Here is a 26108-nt window from a genome sequence, read left to right on the forward strand (position 1 = left end):
ACCACCATACATCTACTTCCCTACTCCCCTATTCCATTCCCATAATACACACATATCTATGTGTGATATATATTTATATTACACGGCCCGCCTTAGCGGCCATGTAGTTATTGTTAAATTGCTAAACTCATAGGAAGAGCACTTTTTCGGGGCTTGTAACTTCGCTGCCCCTGGACGAATCCTCATGAAACTTTACAAAAAGTATATGGGAATCTTTTCACCAACTTTTGTGAGGTTTCGTGCAGGGGGAAAAGTTATAGGGGCACCAAATTTGCGGCAGGAGTGGGGGCTTGGGTCAGAAAGCGTGCTTTTGTGTGTTTGGTGGAAATCGGACCAGTACTTTTGTAGCAAAGGACTGAAATGTACATCCAAAAAAATGTGTGATATCTGGGTCATTTCCCTGTTCGCTACGCGGACTGAACTTTTATTGGCCTGCGGTACGCCGTGCTGTTGGCGAGCAATGGACGCGGCCGGTATGTTGGCTGGAGGGAAGCGTGCTGTGCGTCAAAGGTTTTGGGAAACGCTGCCATGGTGTATTGGAGGATAGTGTTGCGGTGTGTGTGGCAAGGCTATAAGCTATTGTGTGCATGGCTGGGCCTCTTGCACGTATCAGTGTGCGCACCAAAATTAGTCACATCTGGCTCCGCCCCAGCATCCGATTTCCCTGTTCGCAGCAAGGTCAAAACATTGATTGCGCTGCAATGTGCGGTGACGGGATGTGTGAAAGTGTTCCATGACGGCAGTATTTTGTATCGGAGGACAATACGGCAGCAAACGGATCTGAAAAACATAGTGCATGCCTCTCAACTAACACGCTTGTTGCCGGTGTCACCCGCCACTTAGGCAGCTCGCCAAGCTGCCTACACGCCCATAGGAATCAATGAGCTTTCACCCGCCAAATGCAAGATTGTGTGTTTTCACCCACCCAAAGGCCATGAAAGGTTGTGAGCTATGCATAGTGTACAGCATCTTGTGGTGGGATGAAGGAATGGAAAGGGTGCGGGAGTGAGAAGAGCTTCACGTGATATATATTACACAAGAAGACGGTGGTGTGCCAGCCATATCCGTGCATGCCCCGCCACTGCGCGAATACCTCAACAGGCAACTAACTTGTGTGGTAATTGTAGGCAGCCTTTCTTATGGCTTGCGAGCTACAGTGGCAATGTCTTTCTGTCATGAGTGGTGGCAGGCACATTTGCAGAAGGTGAGTGCATTCCACGAGACATGAGGATTTAAACATAGCATGTACTATGGTGTGCTGTGTGAGTTCGGTCCATAACCCCTTGGATGCATGGTTGCAGCACTAACACAGAAAACGATGTCCACTGGTTGAAAGTAGTTGCCACATTGTTGCTTATTGTGTGTGGTTTGGCTGAAGTGCACACAATGTTGGTTGCATGTGTGTGGTGATTGGTATAACAACCTACAGTTGTCGGTATATGGGTGGAGATGGTGCAGTGACCAGTTGTGCAATGTGTCCACTGGATGTATTAACGGAATACTGTACATATGGAAGAGGTCCTGGTGCAATGTTTCTTGTATGTGTTTGCGTAGTGTCCATTGCGCAGATTAGTAAGTGTTGTAGTGCAGTACACACCATTGGTTCTATGCACGTACTAGAGTGTTGGGAGCAGGCTCAATGTTGTGAAGATTGTCTTGTTTGGTTGGCATGCTTATAATGCTTTGTGATTGGAAGTGTGTAGCAGAGCCAAACACAGCGATATGTTGCAGCATTACACCTCCCTGCTTTATGGTGTGTATGTTGCCTTTGTGATTCATGGCACATGCGTACCTGGTCACCTGCATGTCTCTGTTATGTTGTGGCGAGTGTGGCCTAGGCCTCGACTGTTGGGTGCATGGCCGAAGGCCAAAGGCCGTAGGCTGTAGGCCCTGCACCGAAGAGCCTCGGCCTTCATCATAGCCCCCACAATATAATGCAACGATGCAGTTGTTACTGTGCATGCATTTGGAGTTGATAAGTAGCACACAATGGTTGTGGAGGACTTTTACACTTGGTTGACCAGCAGAAGTGAGCTCCTATCCTACATTACCATATGGTACACACCATTGCCCCTGTTGCACAATAGGGAGTCACATGTCACCATGTGCATTTGCTATGTTTTGGCCCTCACAAAACCCTTGCCTGAGGAAGTGTTTTACCACATTGTGCCGGTTGTGGAGGACTTTGTGCACTTGTTGGAATACCAGAAGTGAGCTCCTATGAGTACATTACCATATGGTGCACATCATTGCCCCTGTTGAACAATAGAAAGCCACATGTCACCATCTGTGTTTGCTATCATTTGGCCCATATAAGACCCTTGCTTGAGGAAGTGTTCTACCACATTGCACCATGAAAGGAAGTGATTAGCATCAGAATGTTGCAATATGGACAATGTACACAGCCACTCACATATCGTTCTGCACAGGCAATGCCACGTCATTGAGCCATGTATGGAAAGATGTGGCCAGGATGAACATTGGCAGGCACACTTGAAGATGGGGCCTGCATTACACATGACATGAGAAGTCAAACATGGCTTGTACTAGGGTGTGCTGTGTGTGGTGAGGCACCAACGGTCAATGATGGTAGAGCAATGGCAGAAGAGGAGTGCAATGGAGACCACATGAAACTTGCAACATACACTGGAAGTGCTGGTGTGCATGTTGCCTTTGTGATTTCTGGCAAATGCATACTTGGTCGCCTGCATGGCTCTGTTATGTTATGGTGAGTGTGGCCTAGGCCTAGACTGTTGGGTGCATCGCCGAAGGCCGTAGGCTGTAGGCCATGCACCTAACAGCCTAGGCCTTCATCACAGCCTCCACAATATAATGCAGCAATGCAGTTGTTAATGTGCATGCATTTGGAGTTGGTGAGTAGCACACAATGGTTGCGGAAGATATTGTGCACTTGGTGGAAAAGCAGAGTGAGCTGCTATGCGTACATTACCATATGGTGTAGATCATTGCCCCTGTTGCACAATAGGGTGCCACATGTCACTATGTGCATTTGCAATGGTTAGGCCCTTATAAGACCCTTGCTTGAGGAAATGTTGTATGTGAAGATGTGGCCAGGGTGAAAGTTGGCAGGCGCACTTGCATATGGGGCATGCATTACACATGACATGAGAAGTAAAACATGTGTTGTACTAGGGTGTGCAGTGTGTGGTGAGGCCCAGCGGTCAGTGATGTTAGAGCAATGGCAGAAGGGGAGTACAATGGAGAACACATGAAACTTGCAACGTACACTGCAGTACGGTGTTTTGCGTGTGCTAAGCCTGTAGGCCCTTTGATGAATGGGTGGCCACCTTGCACTGCCAAATATGTGCCGTAGGGTGAAGTAGGTTTTACAATGTTGACTTCGGTGTGCGGTTTGTGATCATTGCATAAAATGTTGCTTTTATGGTTGTGGGGATTGGATGCAATTCTTGCACTGTGTAGTATATGCCTGGACCTGATGGAGTGACGACTCCTCTAGTGTGTCCTGTGGAAGAAGTGGTGAAGTAGAGGGGGCTTGGAAGTGGCTAGGGGTGACCTGCATGTACCTGGCTACTTGTTCACCTGCATAACTCTGTTATTTTGAGCTGGGTGTGGCCAAGGGCTACACTGTTGGATGTATGGCAAAAGCCTGTAGCCCATAGACCTGTCACCGAAGAGGCTAGGCCTGCTCATAGCACGCCACCATAACGCAGACATGCAGTTTTAAGTGTGCATGTCTCCGATGGTGGTGACATTGAACAAATGGTTGTGCAGGACGTTGTTGATGTGGTTGAACAGCACAAGTGACCTGATATGCGTCCGGTACCATATGGTACCCGTTATGCCACCACATTGGACATTAGGGAGCCACATAGCGCTATTTGTGGTTGCCATGAGTTGCCCTTTGCACCACCCATCATATGTTATGTTTGTGGATTGTGTTATGTGGGAAATGTTCCCTTTCATGAGGCCATTGTGTTGTGTTGGGTGTAGGTAAGGCCTACAGTATTGGGTACATGGCCAAGGGCTGCAGGCCGTTGGTTATGCACCCAAGAGGCTATCTCTTGATGACAGCCTACACACCATCCTGCAGCCATGCAGAGTTGCCTCTGTTTCTCTCCGAGGATGGTGACCTTTGAACAATGGGTGCAGAGAGCATTTTACACTTGGTGGAACAACCAAAGTGAGGTGCTATGCATTCGCGAGCACATGGTGTAGGTAATTGCACGTGTTGCACATTAGGGTGCAATTTGCCCACAGCCGAGGTCGGGAGGTGTTTTATAAGCAGAAGCATTTGTGCCGTTACGTGCCATGCTGGGATGTTCAGCACCGACTATGACAGTATTAAGGAGCAAGATTTGCAGTAGGTCCAAGGAAATGGAATTTTTTTGACCTCCATTGGCAATGCTGTTTTGTTTGCCACTCTGCATGGAGGAGGAGAAGGGAACAGAAACGCATCGAAAGACATAACAAACTAAAAAATGTGTAAGCAAACATGTACATAACAAAAACAGGACAAACCCCCCACCCCCAAAACTTTTCTTTTCTGAGACAGTACTACAGACCCAAGTCCCTATCCTGTTTTACATTTCCCCCCTCAAACCAACTCCCCCAACCTCCCCTCACCTCCCTCCCTAGCACGAAAACTCAGTGGTTTACACTGTACTTTCACGCTTCCACATGCCACATCCAGCCATTTTCTGGATGGGAGCCATGGAAAGGAAATTGTGGATCGAAAGACACTGTTTATAAGGTTGGTGGGTCAGGTGTGTACTCAAACAGTGTGCCAGAAGGTCTCCTTGCAGAAAGAAGTGCAGAAGTCTATGGTGGAAGTGAGCAATGTAAGGAGCAGGCATCCTGGCTCTATGCATCAACTGTATGTATTTCTTTGCTGTTAGTAACATGCAAGGTGTGCTGCGTGTGCCCAATATTTTGTGAAAAGTGTACAGTAAGTGGGGTAGTGCGGAAAACAAAAAACAACTTTGCAGTGTACACAGTAAGTGGCAGGCATCCTACTGTTTTACATACATTGTGTGTATAATATCATATGATGTGCGATTATATGCTACGGCATTCGTAATGCACCTACACACACGTCTAGCAAAGCACAACGAGGCAAAGCAGGGCAAACAGAGGGGAGAAAGAGACAAAGAACCTACTTGGCCAGGTGTGACTTACATCGCCCAAGTGCATGGGTGGAGGGAGGGGAAGGTACAGTACATGGGAGGAAGAACAAATGACACTAAATAAAAATACGGGCCAATTGCGCCAAGTGCACGGATAAGTGTACACAACGAGGTGATGGATGCACTGTTGGGCAAACAGGAAACAGTCCTCAAGTGCGGGGTTTGAAAAGCCAGAGTAGGTGTTCGCCTGGCAGAGTGAGACATGGGTCCGACATCGTCAGGTAAGTAGTGCAGATTCAGTTTACGTCATGCAGTTAGCCAGGGAGATGAGCAGAAACAGCAGACGCTAAGAGAAAAACTTTGAGGTGCTTCCGTAACCGGCAATGCTTCCCCTCAAGTGTCAGGGAGGCAGTGAGCCTGTTGCAGACGGAGCCCTCAGGTGAAAAAGCACATCTACCAACAACTGTTTTTTTGCAGAAGCACCTGAATTTGAGGGAGTTGAAGACGGATGAGGGAAGAGCTTGTGCACGCAGATATATAGAGAGTTAGATTTGAAGGTATCGTGGTCCCAGGAGCCAGAAGGCCTCTGCACAATGCAGAGTCTTCTCACTTTATTCCTCGCAGCCACTGGGAGATATTGGTGACATTTCAGTGCATTTCAGTGCAGGAGAGTTACCATCCCAAGTCGCGCACTCCTCTTCTGGATGCATTCCAGAGGGCGGAGAGTAGAAGGGGGCAGATTTAAAAAGAGCCTGTTGTAATAGTGCAGCATACACAGAAGTACAGCTGTGAAGACAATGGGCCCTCATTACGATACCGGCGCTAAACCATGGCGCTATTAGCACCATGGTTGGTGCCGGTATCGTAACGTGTCCGACCATGGTGAAATGGGGAAATACCGCCCCATTCCAAGGTTGGCGGGGCGGTATTTCCCCATGGCCCTTCCCCATTCCCATTTTTGCCCCATAGGGCATAATGGGAATGGCGAAGGCGCTAAGTACGGTACCGCAAATTGCGGTACCATACTTACCGCGAAGGTCCCTTCGCTGGTCCCTACTTTAACGGCTGGTCTAGACCAACCGTTAAGGTCGGGTCCCACAAAGGGACCTCGTAATTAGGCGCTAATGGGTTAACAGCGCCGCAGCCTTTTACGGCACCATTAACCCATTAGCGCCAGGGTCGTAATGAGGCCCAATGATCTTTTGGAAAGTTGCTTTCCCTTGGTACGATACATTCAATGCTGCTATTGATGCCAATTCTTTACGATATATATAGGATGTGAGTTAGTGGGGAAAACATTGTGTAGCATTGGCGGAAGCAAAGCAGGGAGTTCCTGTGTCAATATTATACTGTATGATATGGGTTAATGAGAACATTGCAGTATGCTTTTAAAGAACGTAATGGCTGCTCCGTGGCAGATACCATGCGCAGAGGCACTGATAACACAGTAATACGCATAGTACAGAACATTTGTGCGTACTTAAAATTTGTGGTAGTGGGTGAGCAAGTGGATATTTGTGGATGCACATATTTTGAAATCTATCACTGAAATTTGTACTGGACGTGCTGGTAAGTGACAGTACACTAGCAGGCTGATTTTCTAACGGTACCTATGAAGTGTTGTGCAGCACCGACAGTGTTAGATGGTAACATCTTGGATGGCATTGGTGGAATCGTGTGTGCCCATTTACCTGGACCCAATGAGGTGGTGTTGGACAAAAGGTAGAGGACAGGGAAGAAGGACTGCTTCTGCTTTAATGGGGTGCGGCCCTAGCGGTACGTTGGGCACTGCACGTGCCACAATCTGTGCTTTTTACATTGCTGTCCAATGCACATGGGACTTTCAGGATTATCCAATCAGGTAATGTGGGTGTGGTTCACAGGAAGGGGCGCTCAAACTGCTGTACATTATACTCTGCGCAGTGAGGCTGGCTGATATGGTGAAACCCATTGTGTTGCCTATAGGTGAAGCCTTTCTACTAGACCTGCCCACTTTTGGTAGAGGTGATGTTATCGTCATCCACTACGGCGGCATGCATATGGGTTACATGTCTTGTTTAGGCTTGTTCCGTCGACTAAAGAGGTTGCTAGAGCTAATGAAGAGGCTTTTTCCCACTGCCAAGGTGCTGTTCTTATCGATAACACCACGAAGAGTGTGGCCCGCTGCTCATGCATGTTGTTCTAAGCCAGCGCAGGAAGGTGGCTCATCAACAGAAGCATTAATACTTTTTTATCCCCTGCTGGGGTGTTCTTCTCCAACAATGAGCTCATTAGTTTTGGAAATGCAGAATTTTTCCAACCAGGTGGCATTTGTTTGTCATCCATTGGTAATGCTGTTTTGTTTGCCCATCTAAAAGATGCAGTGACTAGTTTACTGTAACAATGTCCGCACAAGAAAACACAAAATCAAATAAAAAATGAAAAAAGGAGTTCCTCTAGAAACATCTAAAAAAGAAAAGGCTCTTTTAAGAACTGCCCCTTATAACGAACTTCCCCTACCCTAGTTGCACGATATGCCCCCACGCTCACACGCAGCACAATAGCCACATCTGGGTATTCTCAGGATGGCGGCGATGGAAATGGGACTGTGGAGTCAAAGGGATTGCGCAACAACATTTCTGGGCATGGTGTGTACACAGAGGACTGTTGTACAAAACTGATACTGTTACATGGAGTGCTCTTCAAGTCATCGGTGGAAGTGTGTGGAACTTTTTAACAGTGACGGCGTGCTCCAAAGAAGAAACTGGAAAGGGAAGAAGGAATGTTTCTGCTTCATTAGAAACATTAGACATGTCCCTCACCGTCCGCGGGGAAACGCACATGCGCTTACTCCCCTTTGCAGCTAGCTGCCCATGCGATTGGGACAATGGGGAATATTGCAGCTCAGGTTGCGTGTGTCACAGCAAGGTCCATTAATAATTTTATCCATTACTGTGCATACTCAGTCGGACCAGCATGGTTGCTATTAGTTGCAGACGCACTGTATCACATCAGATTTGGTGCACCATTACTTAGAGGGCAAACCTAGGTGGCCTGCTACTTTGTTCAACAAAGCTGCAAACAGATTGCACAGCACCTCTGGGGTGTGCCATTTTGTAGGGTTTCTGTGGACAACTTTCACCCGGACAGCAGGCCTACGTTGTTCCAAACCATACATACATGTGCAACGGCACATTGTGGTGTGTCTGTAAGCGTGTACTTTCTGAAAACCACTCAGTAGTTTGCTCAACCCTGCACTTTCCCGCTGTTCGAGGGTCTGGCTCCTGTCCCCGAAATAAGGGCTAACGCCCAGAGTGGGTGTGGTCGCATGGTGACGTCGCCACTGTTCTCCTTCGGGACGGCTGTAGCTGAACGAGTTTTGGGTGGAATACGTTGTGCGTATGTGCATGGGTGTCTTATGCACACTGTTGCCTTTTCTCTACTGACTAAAAGTGCGCCGCATGTGTGCCAACAATTTAGGACAATGCTGGATATTTATAGGGTACAGCAGGTGGGATGTTTATCTGCATAGCTACCTGTAGGCCGTGGGTGGACGCCCCGACCTAATTAACCTTCCTTCGCATATGCTGCACAGTGGCGATGTCTGCAGGACACAGAGGAACAGAGGAACAGATACACATGCATGTATTTCCACTATTCATAAACGTCTGGGCCTACACGCATTGATTGGTGGTGGACAGCATGCGGACGTGCGGAGAGATTGGCGGCATACGAATACCTCCATTGTCATTGTGGATAGGCCGGAAAGCTCCAGTGTTCTTACGTGCAGTCATTGCGACGAGGACTGTGTGCCGCTGAGTCAGAACCACATTATAGGTAAAAAAGGTCACCACTCAAACAGTCAGCAATATTCTCATGATTATCGTTTCATTTTACACATGCATACACCCCATTTGGAAAGGAAGGGGTAGCAGAAGTACTTATTGTGGGGAAATGTGGATTTGCACAATTTGGTTGTGAGGGGAGGAAGAGATTGATGTATTACCGTAACGTCGTCTATGAAACGGTTTTTGAGGGAATGGTGGGCTCCGACATGGGGAAGGAGTACACATGCAGGTGTGCCAGTGCTGTGTTATTTTGTCCAAATGATATCCTTGTACGCAACCTTTAATGCGGCACAATTGTTCAGCAATTTCTCCACTTTGACTTCCATGCTGTCCATTTCCCTATGCACAGAGTTTCTTTCCTTTCCTATGCCCGTACGCTGTTGTGAAAGGGTTTCCACTTGTACTGCCTTGCTTTCCTTTCCAATATGTTGTCTTAACGAAAGGAAAATGTGTTTGATGTACATGCAGCAATATATATTACATATTTTACGGTTCACAGCACTGTGCGTACCAATGGGGTTAATATAGAAAGTCATGATGGAAATGTTCTTCCTGCCACTGTAGGGTGCTTGCCATTGCTGCATTACACCAAGACATGTTATGCTTCTGTACTATTGCATACTGCAGCACCCATGCAATTGTTTTACAAAGTTATTGGGTGTCCTGACCCACGTTTGAGCTATCATGCTGCAACATTTGGTGCTGTGGGCTTAGAAAATCCAAGATGGCCAAAAAGCCCACATGTGCACCAGAATCCAGGAGAACCACGCAGTTTGTGCGTACACCAAAATGGCTGCCTAACTTGCCACCCACCAGTGCGAGCATGATGGCCCAGGGTGCCATGAGTGGAATGGGTGCCAAAGGTAAAACAGCAGCGCCTGTTAGCTCAAAAACGCTTTAAAATTACCTTTGGTTTCTCTGAATGCCAGCTCAAAATGCCTATTTTGAAACATTGCAACACATCCAAAAATCTCACTGAACACCAGCGGACATCTGGCAGAATGAAGTATGTGTGCATACAAAATCTGGGAAGATGAAGAGCCCAAAACAATGTTCATAACAAAACTGGCTGAACTATGCATGTCAGCAGCCTAACTGAAACTGGATTAAAACCACCAAAATCGAAACGTTTAAATTAACTGAGTGACCTACTTTTGAGTGTCACATAGTTTGTAACTGTTAAAATGTCATAGTTTTGAACTTAGAATCAGCATTATAGCTGCATATGTAAAAATTGTATTGACTTAAACTGGGGAACAAAAAGTGACATTTTAGCTGAAACCTGGCTTAATGAAACTGAATTCTGCCTGACATCTACCCCCACAGGAGTTAAAACCTGCTCAGCCACTCTTCCCCTTGCCAAAAGGAGTTGTCACCTCTCTGATTAGATTAGGGGTGGAGCAGCTGGTGACTACAGGGAGGTGAACAAAGGCCTGTCCTGGACTCAGGCAAATGTTATATTGGGGGAGGTCGTAAAGTGGCTTCCTCTTGGCAGAAACGGAGAGGGGCAGCCCCCTCTGAGGACAGGCTGAGCTTAAAGAAAGTGGGCAAACTGGTTTCTCAACCATGTGACCTGGGAAGACACACCCCTGTTGGCCAGAATATGATTTTAAGAAAGATGTATAACTCATGGTGCGGACTTGTCAAAATTATCTAAATGATACCATAATTCTTGTGATTTTTCTGCCCACATTTTAAGAGGTTTTAGGACCCGGTGGTATGATCTGGGGGTTTACGAGCGGAAAAGAGGTTGTTACTCTAAATGTATGTAGGTTAAAAATCTGACACTTCCTTATCTAAATGCCCACATGCCTTGCACACAATTGTATAAATTTGGAGAAAAATCCGATATGGGGAAAGCTACTAAAAAGCGCAAAATGTTGCCATTTCTGAATGCAAGCCCCCAGGAAGAGCAGAGTTTGAACAGAGTATACCTCATGTGATATGTGATGGGTGCATGTAATTTTAAACAACTGTGTATCTGTGCAATATGTATTCGGGTCAAATCTAGATTTATGTGCAATTTGACAGGGGATTGTCCTTTCTGCAGGCCATAAAACAGCATCACCATGACTCACATTTCCTTTCCCCTATCAAGGAAGAGAGAAAAGCTTGACCAATGATCAGTTGAGAGAGGGGCTGGCTTAGTGATGCTGCGCACACACCCACTTTCAAAAGACATAAAAAGAGCCACTGGAAGCTGGAGAGGACATTCAAATCCAGTTGCTGCGGAGTGTTTTGCCGGACCACACAACATCCAGAAGATACCAGTTCCAGACTGACTCCAGCTACATACTCCAGAACCTAGAACTTATACTTTAGAACCTAAATCAGAGGCCGAAAACCACAAGCTGAGTTCTCTGCAGCAGGCCTGAAATCATTGCAAGCTACTCACAGACGGGCGAGCTGCTTGAATCCCTTGCCAAGAACTTTTGCCAGGACCAGTGCAGAGATCCAGGAGCCGTGCAGAGACCACTGTATCCGGACGGACCAGACCAGTGCAAGACCAGACCAGACCGTGCAGAACCGCAGACCCAGAGACCAGATCACTGTGAAGTGCCGCTAGCCTGATTGATCAGATCCGTGACGAGGTCCAGTCCTTCCAAAATATATTGTGAGTACTTAGGTCAGATTGTGACAGAAATAAGCTCTTAGTTTAAAATAATCTAATCCAAACTATTTTAATCTAACCAGAACTGCCTCCTAGAAGTTGTCACGTGTCATTTTGTAAAGCTGCACCACTGTCACTTGTCAATTCCGCAGCTGCAAAGCTGTCACCTGTCATTTTGAGTTTATTTAAATCCAAAAAACGACCTTTACAAAATCGTTCATATCTCTAGAACCGTTTGGGCTACTTTTCCTCTGAAAGCTTAGAATCTAAGCTTTCCAACAAGCCTAGAACCGACTTCCTACTCCTTATACTTTTTCCGCAATCACGATTCACGCACTCGCGAATTTTACCGCGATTTGCGATTTGGTTAAAAATCCAGCCACGTGTAACCATCAGCAGTCATTTCTTTCCTTGCTAAAAATTTGTTTGCCTCTTAATCACCATCTCTGAATCATTGCTAAAGTGAGCCTGAACTCATCCCAAGTATCTCTCACTCACCCTGAACCTCCTAAAGGGAATTAAAAGCATTTTCAGCATATTTCTCACTTCATTGCCACCACATTCAAAGCACTTGGGCCTGTGTTTTAAAACTCATACCGGTTTTCTCTAAGCTTGCTGGGGGGGAACTGAATTTCGTATTGTATTTTATTGCATTCCTGAGAACTGTGTGCTCCTCTTTCCATCTCCTTCCATTTCTTACATTGCATAGGGGAGGGGGTGAATTGCCAGAGAAAAAGTGATTATCTTATCTTTTGCTAAAATCATATCAAGCATTTCTGTACTGCTATTTATTCCTCATTGCTTTTCCCTTGAAATCATAAAAGTATTTTTGCTACTTGATCCATCCTATACTAACTCCTCATTGATTATAAAGAAGTGTGCTAGTGTCAGATTACCCATTGTTGATTAGCATTATATTTATAAGGGCGATATCAATTATTAATTTATTATAAAAGCGTGGTATCTATATTTTGTCTTATTTCTCAAATAAACCTTTTAAACTTGCAAAACAGAACTACTTCTTGGCTCAGTGGGGTCAGGGGGATTCTAAGAGAGGGGTGTTAAATAGGGGTAATCATCCAGAACTCATGAACTGGACATAAAAGATATATCAATAAGGGTTTCCATTCAGTATCCCAGACTAGGCGTTGACTTAGCTGTAGTGTTGAATTGAATCTTCTTACAAATTTTAGGGTCCTTACTACACTGTACTGACGTTCAGGTCTTTGCATTTTCCAGTAATACTCTGGCAGTTTGTTCTTTATTCCCCTTTAAAGTAGCAGTGTGGTACAATTGGTGAGGGCAGACATCCCTTCTGTTGTTGATGCATTCCGTTGTGGTGTACTCCCTATGCCTTTGTCCTGTTTGCTTAATAAGTGCAGAATTTGCAAATCTACTCTATTTTCCCTGCCAATTTTTGCACATAGTGCTGTTTGTCTATGCTATTTGTGATTGGTGATTGGTACCACTATGTAAAAGAGCATCTGCCTTCGTCAGCCGGTTGGATGCCACACAATCTCTGCAAACAGACGCACAGTCCGAGACTGCTGACCGCATTAACATGGTGCCTGCAGTTGCACTGTGCTGCACAGTTCTTCTTTACAAACTAAGGGTATCCTGCTAAAACACAATGAAATTCACTGACAAAAAACGTTGTTAAAGGGACGTTATGGTTAAGTTGCACTAGTAAAAACCTATAAAATTCAATGGAAAAATGTTGTTACAGGGACGTTATGGTTACAGGTAAAACCGAAAAACCTCAGAAATTCGCTAGTTTTTACTAGTGCAACTTAACCATAACGTCTCTTTAACAACATTTTCTGTCATTGAATATAAATATACACAAAACATGTGCAATACCACATTTATATACTATAAATGGCTATTTGATCGAATCAACTAAATTTAGTTGACCAAATTGTGCACTATCAACTGATATTTTAGGAAATTAAACACATTAAATATTTCTACAAATAATTTGGAATTTCAGCTACATCCCAGCCGTCCTCCCTCCGTCTGCCAGAGAAATCAGAATATTTCCTAGCATTTAAAATATAAAATTTGGAGAAGGCAACTTAGAACATATGAACCTGAAATCCAAGGCAAGTGTTTGTGCTGGTGTTATCATCCAATGCATAGTGCTTACAGAGCATTGGATATGCATATGCAGCCCAGGTTTGTACTGATATGAACATAGTGTCCTGATGAAGGCCCGTAACGTTTTTTTGGACCTGTCTCCATATGCAGGAATATCAGAGAGATCGGAAGTGACTGCAGAGAGCCTCGTGGGATACAGGAGAGGGCCCAATAAGACTTTGCAGCCTGTTTGCGTGATATAGTGCCTTCAAACCTGTTCTGGCTATAGTATGCAACACATTTGAAGCAGAATTTCAAGGGAAACACAATAACATATTTCATTAGTGGCTCTCTCAATCACACACTGTCATGACACACTGAAACATTTCCACCATATGCACATACTTCCCAAAAAGCAACCTCCTCAGAACTTTGAATTTAGAATATGCTAATAGTATTTGCTTCACATATTCCAAATGGGGTTGTGGGTGGGGCACAGATAAGCAACATATTGTTCCTTTACAAAGAATTTATTTCTAAGCACCTACCGACAGATATCTTCATCAGACTAAACAACACACGTTATAGCCTAAGAAGAAATGTCTTGGAGATATCATTGCCATCTTCAATCACTTGCTATCATGAGAACCAAAAACAACAAATTAGGGAAATAGATCAATCTTCAGGCTGAGGTTTGGTGTGCACTCAAATGCGGTCATGTACACAGTCCTGACTGCCGGATTGGTGGGGGTGAATCCTTTACTAGTTCAACTAGGGCGTCAGCTGCGCCAAGAGCAACATGAAGCTAAGCACAACAGCGCCAGAGGCACTGATTCCATCTGCCCGAGGCTGTTTGCAGACGTCTGGGACCTACAAGAAGCATCAAGAATCGTTCTATGAACTGCTCACTTGACCTCTGACCCCAACACTGCCATCTTTGAAATATCTTAACACCTCCAAGCTCATCACAACAGCACCACATCTCATCACAGAGGCACTCATTCCATTTGCCTGAAGTTGCCCGTAGAGGTCAGGGGACGTATACTAAGCATCAAGATTGATCTGTGGACTGCTCATGTGACTTCTGACCCTAAAACCACCACCGTTTAAAGGACTTTCTATCTCCAATAGGGGCTTAACTGGGCTGAAAGCAACAAAGAGTTATTCCCCACTGCACCCCACTCCACCAGAGTCACTCATTCCATCTGCCTGACGCAGGGCTGGGGCAAGCACTAGGCAAACAAGGTGTCTGTCTATATTGTTGGTCAGCAGAGGCACACACGTTTTCCCCTCCGCTTTCAAGAATAATAAGTGAGATGTAAACCAGTCTGGAATAAAATGATTGCATCAGGTTTTCCTGCAATTAGGGAGTGCCATGCTGCAAAGCACCATGCTCACATTCCTAGGAGTCTTGGCCTGAACCAAGGCACTCATGCCAGGAAAATCAAGAGTCATGCTAGAATCCTCCCGGAGCTCGGGCCAGGTGAAGGACACCTCACAGGTAGGAGCAGGGGGGAGATGGGGTCGGTGTTTGGGATTATGTACGTTCAGTTCAGCAAAAAGGAGTTAAAGGGCCATATCCACATAATCTCAGAATAGTTCAAAGTGTGCTGTGCTTGCAGCACATTTACTCTGTAACATTTTCATTAGCATGAATAACATGACAGATATTGCTTTTTAGGAATTTCTTGAAGGGCTGACTCATTGCATTTTCATTCATGCACATTTTAAACAACTTCATTAATAAATAGACTTTATTTTGGGCATAGAAGCTACTCGAAAATTGAATTTCTTTATCTCTGGGTCACAGCTGCAAGCATTATGAAGCATTTCTTGGAAAATAACAAAGATGTCAAATTAATTAGCAATTTTCTGTGCTCACTTTCAAAGAAATACTGAAAAGTTGAGTCTTGCTGTATTAACCAGTATATTTATAGACAGTGCAGGCTATAATTCCAAGTTAATTATGATGGCTCAGAATATGTATATGTTAAGGGTAAAAACATAGCACTCAACCTATCAAAGCTTTATATGGGTCTTTTGATGTTAAAATGCTGGTCAAACTTTAAACTTACTGTGAAAAGATTAAACAAATTCAACATTTTGGAAGGTCAAACTAGCAATTTTATGATGGAAAAAAGGGTCTGACCCTTCAAATTGATGGCATTTAAAAGCAGGGCCGGAGCAACTAATAATCCACTGATAGTTCTATTGAAGAATGAGGACTCTGATGGCCCTTTGCCTGTAGTGTAATTGAGCTTCAAAGGGCTGCATGTGTTCCAGCCTAGCTGCAATGCCATTCCACCCACACATAAGTAAGTCTGCTAATGAGCAATTGGTGAGACAGAGTGCAGAAAGCAGTAAAGTGTGCACAGTGCACCCCCTGTACCTGCACCAATCCAGCCAGCACACGATCATTGGTAAGAGCTGCAGGCTCTAGCACTGATGCTATACCTGCTCTTTGCAAGCTCAATACTCATAACACTTTTTCTTATGAATAATTGTATTCCTGCAAGCTAACTTCCCTTTTATACCATCGACACCTAATAGGTTACCCTCAAAGGCTTTCTGTGCATGGTCTGGTTGTCGTTGTCTTTCTCTGACAAAGATGACTGAGTGTGTGCCTAACAACTCACCACCTATGACGATGACTCTCACCCACCATTCCTAGTGGAAGAACGTTATTCACTGTTTTGATGCTTGTGTCCCAATCTGGTGAAGATATACTTGAAGCTGATCAGCTTATATATATCATCCAGAAGACTGGGCATACTAGTGACCCCACTCTAGATCCAGAGTGTTTGATTAACTAGATGATTTTGACCTCAATGCTGCATGGAGACGCCCAAATTTCAGGTCTTGGACAATGACTTCCCATTGCTGACTCCTGGGAGGGCCTGCCTGTATAATCAGCACATGACTTGATCAATTATGGGGGTACTTCCTGTCATCCTCCATCTTCAGATGTATCTGGGGGTGAGGTGCTTGATAAGCCTTCCATACAGTATACACCACAGAGGGGTGTGTTACCTTGGTCTGACCTGCTTCCCGGTGCCACGTGGGTCAATCTTGTTGCCCATATTGCTAAATCATTATATGAAACCGCAGGGGACTCTGGGGTTCAGCAGGGTCGTCACGGTGCACCAGTATGAGGACGAAACCTGGCTGTACATGCAGGTGTCGTTTATTCATGATATTGTACATCTCAAGAATTGCCTTCCGTGGATTGAGGAGTGGATGGCAAGTGATTCAGTTAAGTTAAGACTTCCAGTCACAGTTCCTAGAGAGCTTTGATAGAAGGAGAAATACATCTTGGAACACCTCGAGAGAACGCCAGAAAGTGGAGTTAAAAGAAGGATCACTATTTGCAGTTTGTGTGAAATTTTCCCACAAGCCCTTTGAGAACATACAAAACCAAGTGAACTGTTGTATGCTTAAACTTGGAGAAAAAGCTCCTGCAAGCCTCGTTGAAAATGAACTCATATTGAACTATTCTATGTTGAAACTTAGAGTCGAGGTGCTTATAGGTACATTCATCACATTTCTGGGTGGAGAACATTATGTCAGGGTAGTCTGCGTTGCCAAGCTGGCATTGTTGACCAGTGACTGAGTCGTACCATCATAATCAGGGAAGCAGATGCTGAGGTGAGCCTTCTTGATCTTCTCTGTGAAGACATCCTTCTTGTTGAGGAAAAGGACGATTGAAGTGGCGGCAAAGTAGCGGTGATTACAGATGCTGTTGAAGAGGTGAAGACTCTCGTGCATTCGATTCTATAAATAATTGTAGGAGAAAAGACTATTAGCTAAGTTACGAATCTTATTACGAACTGGCAAAGTGGGTGACCAGACATGCATTGGAGAGGCAGACTAATGGCTGCAGGTCGCACATCAATGCCTACATTATTAGAAGTCTGACATAATTGTGGGATTGGGATAAAGTGTGTGTAGAAGAATGAGTGAGTGAGATGGATAGCTGTGCTAAACTGTGCTAAACTGTGCTAAATTGATGGATTTAAACAGCCTTGCAGTTTCCAGGCAACTGAGAGAATAGGTAATTGCACAAGTACGCTAGCAAATCACAGCACTGAAGAAGAAAAACCTTGTGCAAAGTAAATGGTATTTGATCTATATGAGTGAACCCAGGCCACCTCCGACCCACTCAGATGCCGCAGTTCATAAAGAGTCCATATGACAGAGTTCACTTGTATATATAGCTCTGGTGGCTAAAAACTGATCACATACCTAAGGCTTCCACCACCTGTGCACTAACCTGTTCATTAGACTCACCACTTCATCATCCTCTACCAGGACCATGTCATATGCACTGAGGGCAGCAATGAAAATAATACAGGTCACGCCCTCGAAGCAGTGGATCCACTTCTTACGCTCTGATCGCTGGCCCCCAACATCGAACATCCTAGAGAGGGTGCAAAGCAGTCAATCAGTACATTACTACTCACTGCCACAAACAACTATACAACTGACCTACTTCTCCACCGACAGCTGGACAGGACAGGAAATTACAATCCCTGACTGGCAGGCCTAGCTCACATTAGGGTATTGTTGTCCCTCCTGGTGTGAACGTTCCTCCATACCGCCCGCCTCGGTATTTGTCCTAAAGATGTAAAATTAACATATACTTCTTTGGTTGCTTGTTGCAAGTCGCTGGACTATGTTTATGGGATGTGCTTCAAAATCGAATATCAAAAAGCAAGAACATCTGATACACACATCCCCTAAAAGGCATGTTTAAGTTTGAAATTTTATTTTAAAACGTGCTTGATATTTCATTTGGCAATATTCAAAACATTCCCATTTCCAAAAATGTTAACAATGTATTTAGTATTGCTGTGGTTATTAAATGTCCGGATTAGGTTCTGTTGGTTCAAATGTTTGTAGGTGCCAGTCATGGGTATAAACATTATGCCACTAATGAAATGCCTGCGAATGACGGACGTGTGTGTTTAAGAGATGCCTGAGTTTGGGATGTACTTGGCGCCCATCACAGTGCTAGCAGAGTACTCAGAATACCATGTGGCAAGGGCATCAGTGTATCTGGGAGGGGTCTTAGGAGGAAAAGAGAAATGATAAACCGTGTCTAAATTGATTTACCATAGTCCAGTTGTTAGGGGTTCATATGTCATACATTTCACTAACAATTACCTGAAGTTCAGATCTTTCAGGCCGAATTGTGTCTCAATAATACCAGTTGTCTTCACTCTGGACCTCAAGACATCTTGCTCCGTAGGGACGTAGCCCGGCTTAACCAGTCTTTCAAGGTCATTCAGGTAACTGTCCAATTAGAAAATGAAAATGTCAACGTGTGTGCCATCTCTCATTATATACCCCCATGACTGATTTCCTTCTGTGACCTCTCTCCTACTCTGCTATCTATGTCTTTGCTTTTCCTACTCTTAACCTTCCTTTTCACCCTTTTCCTCATGTGTTCTTTCCACCTGGCTCTCATCCTTTTTTGATGTCTGCCACATAGTTGTGCTCTACTTGACCTCTTCGTTTTATGCATCACTAAAGAAGTCAGCGAAGCATACATTCTTATACCTTCCATTGTTTACTGTGCTTGATATTTCTAGATCTGGAACATTTGGTGTGTGTAGTATCAAGTATAGTCACACTGAGAGCAGGAACCAAGCAGGAGTCAGGTAAGTATAAAGGACACTTGTTAATTTCTTACAGGGCATAAGATAAGTGCTTAACAGGAGAGCAGCAGTGTAGCTATCACTCAGCCCTCGCTCCCAGCCTGAAGTCCAGTCTAACAGTCAAAGCTGGAATCTCGAGGTTCCCCGGGTTACACGGCTCAATGATGCACTGAGCCTGCTACAGCCAAATTTGCATGTATGATGACAAGTGGCTTTTTCCTTTGGTATGATAGAACAATGGTGCTTTTCTTTACATTCTTTAGATTGCCAGTGCTTGATAAACGACGAAAATCCTTTTCATCAACAGATCGCTTTCATCATCTTCAGATTTGGAGCTAAGTTAAGAGTGTGAGCCATGACTGAAACTTGATTAATCCTGAAGTGTGTCATTAAATGGCCAGACCTGGCATACGCCCCAGTTCAAATAAATAGGATCTGCACATATGCTGAAGTGCACTCTTCACAACTAAGCTATTTAAAAGCATCAGTGTCTGATATCAATGGTTATCTCACTATTCTGGACATCAGCCTTTCCATAACAAGGCATAAGCAAATGAGATAACTGTGACTGCAGGACCTATGGACCCTAGGGCACGAGTAATCTAGGCCCTTCATTTCTGTCACTCTTTTTCTCGTCTATTTCTTCTGGTAGTTTTTTTCACTCTTTCAAAACACAAATGGAGGCCTAAAGAAGTGCTATGTCTGTCACAGAGGATCTGGCATTGAAAACTCATTGAGCCCTATTCATGGAATATTTGCCCTGTTGAAAGTGAATTTGCACTGCTGAATAGTGACTGCGCTGCGACAAAAACCCTGATTCATGGAACCGTGCAAAGTGTATGGTTGCAGTGCAAAATTACTTTGCACAGACTTTGCACAACTGAATTACACTCTGCACGGTTTGTGTCGGCAGTGCAAATTCACTTTTCAGCAGTGCAAATTCACTTTGAACCGGGCAAATATTCCATGAATCGGGTCCATTATGTCCCATTTTGCACAGACTCTCCTCATTGGACCAACCACCATCCACACACACAATAGTACAAAAGAAACGCGAGTATGTGAAATATGGGTCAACCTCATTTAGAAAGCAAGATAAAGAAAGAGAGCCTGAGTGCCAACACATCTTTAACTTCCAGGCCATGCAATCTGTGAGCATCAATGTCCCGTTCATGATACTTTTAATTTCTTGCCACCATGCACCTTAACCAATTAGCCTTAGGGATTCTAATGCCTGCATGAATTGCATTGTAGGGTAATATAATCAGGTAAAACAGTCATTGGGCTTCGACAAATCAGCACTCCCCCTGTATATCATTGTGATAATTAGGTCCGCTGACTAATCTCTCTACCTCTCTAGTGCTGCCTCAATCCTTGGACATACATTTGACCAAAATGATGTGGCACCCATACTCAAGATTCTTTCAACCCTCAATAACAGACAAACCTTTAAATCAAGCTAACAACATTACAATTGATGAACCAATCAAAGAAAGACAACACACATCATTAAGGATGCAGATTTACACCGAAAAGTCATCCTCCTCCTTGAGTACAGGAACTAACAAAAAAAACGAATAGGTATGAACCACCACTCCTCCAATCACTCAAATTACTCATTTCATCATAAAACCCCACCCAATGAAGACATTCCATCGAAGACAGGAAGACATCCCATAAGAAGAGCCTGCTGATCCTCCTCAAACTAAAATGCAGTCTTTCTGAGAGTATAGAAAATGCCAACCAAAACCAACAAAACATTGCAGAAAAGCACTACGATGCTTGGGAGCAGGAAGGACAACTCCCCATTAAGGCCTGCTCTATTGCAAAACACTCCCCAGATATCTATGATCTTTCCACTAAAGATAGAAAAGAGCAACAATTTATAACAGAAGGTTAGCTTGCAGATGATAACTCTGCAGTTTGTCATGTGGCCATTCCTTTAGGATACCAAATTAAACTAACAAGCTGAACATGCCAGAAAGTGGAGGAATCTCACTAGTACACAAAGATTTAATCAACATTAGAATATGTTCTCCAGACACCAACTAGACGGAAAAATCACTTATTTTGCCCTGTTGCATTTCAAATACATCCACAACAAGATAACGTTTCCCTTAGAGGCCCCCCTCATTCAACTGCTCCTTCCCCCATAACCTAGCAGATAATCTCTCGTCAGTCAGCCAACACATCACAATGCGTGGAGAGTTCAACCAGGTCAAAAATCTGTCTCTGAACGTGGCCAACCCACACACTTCTGATGTAGGTCCTGCAACAACAATATCACCACTGTCCCACACCCACTGCTCATGCCCTTGGGCAACCACCTTCCATACCGCTCATCACCTTCACCCCGACCATGCCGCTACCATGGAGTATCAAGACTCCTCCAAAATTGATTACACCCTTAAGGACCTCAAAAAGATTACTTGCTACTGGTCAAAACTGAAAACTCCAAATGCTACCCCTCCAGCAATAACCAGGCAGAAGCACCTGATGAAGGACTCCACAACATTCACACATTGATATCACAAACTGGCCCTAATTAAGCTTTTTTAAATTCTCACAAAGGAAACAGGGGGTTATGTGATTCACCCCAAGCTCCGTAAATTGAAGATAGTAAATAGGAGGATCGCACAAACCCGGTTTATAGCCAAAATGTCGAAAACAACAAAGTCGAAAGGCAAAATATAGAAAAAAAATGTCAAAAAAAAGTCACATTTTTTTATTAAGTTTTTTATTCGAAATGGGGGGTTCGCCCCCCCCAACCCTCCCCCCTTTTTTTTTGTTTTACCCATTTTTTTTTATTCCCAGACCACAAAATAAATATATAATTTTTAAAACAGTGCATTCGACTGTTTTGTTTCGACTTTTTGTTTTTCTATGTTATGACTTTAGACATTATTTTTTTGATATTTTGACTGCACACCCACAAACCCACTGATAAATCTACTCACAAACAGACAAAATTACTTGCCATTGACAACTATGGGTATACAGAGCAGAACGGATAAAAAGTAAAGAAAGTCCACTGGACACACCACATAGTCTGAACAACACAGCCAAAAGCAAATGGTCTAGATTATCAAAGAATTAAAATCTACCAGACTGCAGCACATTCCTGATACTCTCCTATCAAATATGCAAAGTCCGACTGCTCCAGGACCACTTGGTAAAAAAGACCACCACATGACCAAACACAACATTGGGAATAGAACCAAACAGAGAACAAACAATGACACATGGTTCTAATGCAAGATTTCACAACCATTGTTCACGCCAGCCTTCCAGTAAGATCACCTGAAGACCCATGCCTCTCCCAGCCTCTAGAAAGCCATGATACAATAGCTGGGACTCTCCGCTACATTCCAATCCCTTCACAACTAACCTATTGAAAAAAGCCTCATCCCGCCCGTCTTGAAAATAGCCTTCAATAAGCCACTACTCAAGGAACTGACAGCTGATCCCCTTGGTCCAGCAAGGCAAGCTACCATCCCAAACTCCATTCATAGCCAATATTCTGGGTAAATGATTGTATCAGCAACTCAGGGATAACGTCGAAATCAGTAACCTCTTACACACATCACAACACGGTTTCAGACTACTATGGAAAAGGGAATTAACACTACCCTCCATTTGTGATATGCTACAAAACAATGGCAAAGCAAACAAACCATCAGCATCATCCATCTGGATACATCATCAGCATTCAACTACACAATCGCACTAGAAAGAGTTACAGATCTCCGCATGGATACAGGCTTACTTCATTCCTCGTAGACAGTCCCCTTCTTCATGACCTGGAGAGTACACTGACAAATCCAATCTTTCACCACTGATATTCAACACTTATGTGACTCACTCCACTACTTAAATTCATCAACAACTCAGGCCTCACATGCTTCAACTATGCCGAGAGTACCCACCTCATCTACGAACCTACTGACACATCAACACGGCATACACCTGATCTTAGTACCTGCCTCATGCTAGTTCATGCTTAGATGATCACAAACTGACTTAAACTCAACCCAACCTAAACCAAAATGATCTGAAACAGAACAACCACCACCTCAGTTCAATCCCCTGGCCTTAAGAAATGAGAATGTACTCACAATTTACTGTAATGTTCAAGATTCTCGGAATCTTCATGGAGAGTGCACTCTTGCTCGAACCCCAGGTCAAATTTGTTATAAGAAACCGCTACTTCCAACTGTGAACTAACGGTCACATTTGTGCTACATATGAACTTCCCATGCATAACCGGGGCAGTCATATCACTTGACCTTTCCAGGATTAATTATGCAAGAGCCTCCATTCTGACCTCCCAGAATACTTCCTAAACAGACTAAAAAGAGCTTAAAGTGAAACATTGTCTACAAAAATGCAAACATGTCCCCCTAGTGCTCCAAACAATTCACTGACGACAGGTAAAGCATAGGATACAATTCAAAACTCTATAGGGGTCATTACGAGTTTGGAGGCAGCCATGCCGCTATTAGAGGCATGGCTACCTCCAAACTCGGGTCCGGGTTCCCTGAATGGGAACTTACCGGGTCATTCCAACCTTGGAGGGCCCAGTATTTCGCCATTCAGGGAACCTATCCCCATTCCCATTTGAGCCCCCACAGGGTTCAATGGGAATGGGGAGGGAGCTAACAACGGGCCGTTAATATCGGGCCCGTTGTTAGCTCCCTGGTCCTTTAGCGGCTCCTGCTAAGGACAGCTGGTTTTACCAGCCGGCCTTAGCGGGACCCACTAAGGGACCTCGTAATGTGGCGGTAAGGGGATAACAGCACCGGCATCCTTATATGCGCCGTTAAACCCTTACCGACGACCTTGTAATGAGGCCCTATGTATCGCCCACCACACCTTCCATGTATGGGTCCCAGACAACCCAAAGAAGGAGATTACCCACTCCTAGCCACCTGAAGCACTCCACTCCAGAAATGCAGCTTTAACCAAAAATGTCATTAGGGATCCTCCTCCTCAATTTTGTCTAGCAAACTCTGGAACTCAATCGCTAGTCATCTGCACACAGAGGAAGACACCTCATCTTAACAACATCCCTCAATACCTGATTGTTGACGAGATCACTGATAAAACACTTAAATGCCTCCCAATAACGAAGGACCAATTAGAAGCATACCAAACACATTTCAACAACAGTCACACCAGAACCAATTAGTCAATAGAAACAAATCTGTCAAACACAATTGCATAGGTGAAGCCCTTTGTACAACCTATCAGACAGATGAGCAATGCAGACCTGGATTCAATATGATCTCGCGTAATGAAAGACAGGAACAACAATCCACAGCAACAGGAACAACAATAGCAAAGAACAAGCAACTGAGACAGGTCCCATTAGGTTTAGTCTCACCAACATACGCCTTACACCTGCACCCAAGACCCCAATCAACATACTCAGAAGACTGAACTCCTTCAGGTCGGTCCCCCCCTGCTACTGCACAAAGAAACCCAGAATCAAAACAGGCCAAAAGTCTAATAGTTCAGATTGGTACTAAACATCCATAAGAGGAGCTCTCACTAATAACACACCCCTTATCCCTCAAACCTAAACGACTCATCACTAAGTGTCCTCCACCATACACTCCACACATAGAATACGATGCAAGCTTATTCCTACCAATACCACAGTATTCATAGCAGTGCTATGGCAAAGCTAACAACTTTTGCTCCATAACACAACCTCGCCCAAGCCAGTAGCTAACCCAGTACTAGAGTGACATGGCAATGTAATTCCTTCTTGGGCACTCACTTTTCCCGGCTAGTATCCTGCTTATTGTGATGAGCATTTAACAGTCATGAGTAAATGAATGAGATGTTCGGTTTGTGAAATGAACTCAGGTTAAATTGTCTTTCAAATTATGTTCCCTTCCCCCAACCCACACCCACACCCACACCCAAGCCAGGCTTTGGTCTTCTTTGGCCATGCACTTAGGCTGCATAAACTTGAATCTACTCACAGAGTGCCCACATCCTTCATACAGGTAAAGTATAGCTCTGCCAGGTCTGTCCTGGATACAGATCTTCTAATCTAAGTAGAAGAATATCTTCCAAAACTTCAGAGAAACAGTTAGGGGCCCAAATTCGGAAATGTCATCAAAGAACTATCAATTGTGTCCACTTACAGGGTTTACTCTAGGAATAATTAGCAGTATACGACCTTTACTCTGACGTGTCTTTTTTACATAACATAGACTGGAGAATGCATATATTAAGGTCACTCCTGTTGGCGTGGCCTCATCAGAGGCCCTATCAACCTCCCTCCAACTCCCAAAATGTTGTTTGTGCTATGTGTAGAGCAGTCCAAGTACTTTATCCACAAGGCCAAAAAGCATAGCTCAAAATTTAGACGGACCCATTGTCCCTTTTCCAGTGTCTCTCAGCTTCTTTCAAAATGTCCTGGTCCCTTCTGAAGCCAAGGTAAATGAGGTTACAATCAATTATATTTCCATTTGCTTGAGGTGGAATGCATCTCTTCCAGTCACTTGATCACTACTCCTATTTGTATAATCTAAACCTTCATCCTATCTTAGGAACCCTCTCTCTTCCTCTCCTAATACTTTAAAGTCGCTTTCTATCATGATCTCGCCCAATATCTTGCCTAATTGTTACTGTTGTAGGCATCTCTCAAAGTCACCCCTACGTCTTTCATTCTATTTTCCTTCCTCCAATTATATTCTGTTTTATCCCACTCTTTCTCTCTTTCAGCCTTTCACCACCTGTAATTCTTCCTCTTTCATCCAATCTTCACAGTCTAATGCTGCTTTTGTCCACACCCCTTGAGTATCCAGATTGCCTTTTT

At 44.2% G+C, this 26108-nt stretch overlaps 1 protein-coding gene across 1 annotated transcript in view; it reads right to left on the reverse strand.

Annotated features, from left to right (window-relative positions):
* Positions 1–26108, reverse strand: part of GNAT1 (G protein subunit alpha transducin 1) — a 214957-nt gene that overhangs the window by 44347 nt on the left and 144502 nt on the right. Inside the window, exons 5-7 of the mRNA XM_069644137.1 lie at positions 18783–18911; positions 17907–18036; positions 17237–17390 (exon numbers count right to left, since the gene is read on the reverse strand). Of these exons, the coding sequence (XP_069500238.1) occupies positions 17237–17390; positions 17907–18036; positions 18783–18911 (413 nt within the window). The remainder of the gene's footprint in view (positions 1–17236; positions 17391–17906; positions 18037–18782; positions 18912–26108) is intronic.

This window comes from Ambystoma mexicanum, chromosome 2p (assembly GCF_040938575.1).
Source record: "Ambystoma mexicanum isolate Mex_15411 chromosome 2p, UKY_AmexF1_1, whole genome shotgun sequence".
NCBI classification, from domain to species: Eukaryota; Metazoa; Chordata; class Amphibia; order Caudata; family Ambystomatidae; genus Ambystoma; species Ambystoma mexicanum.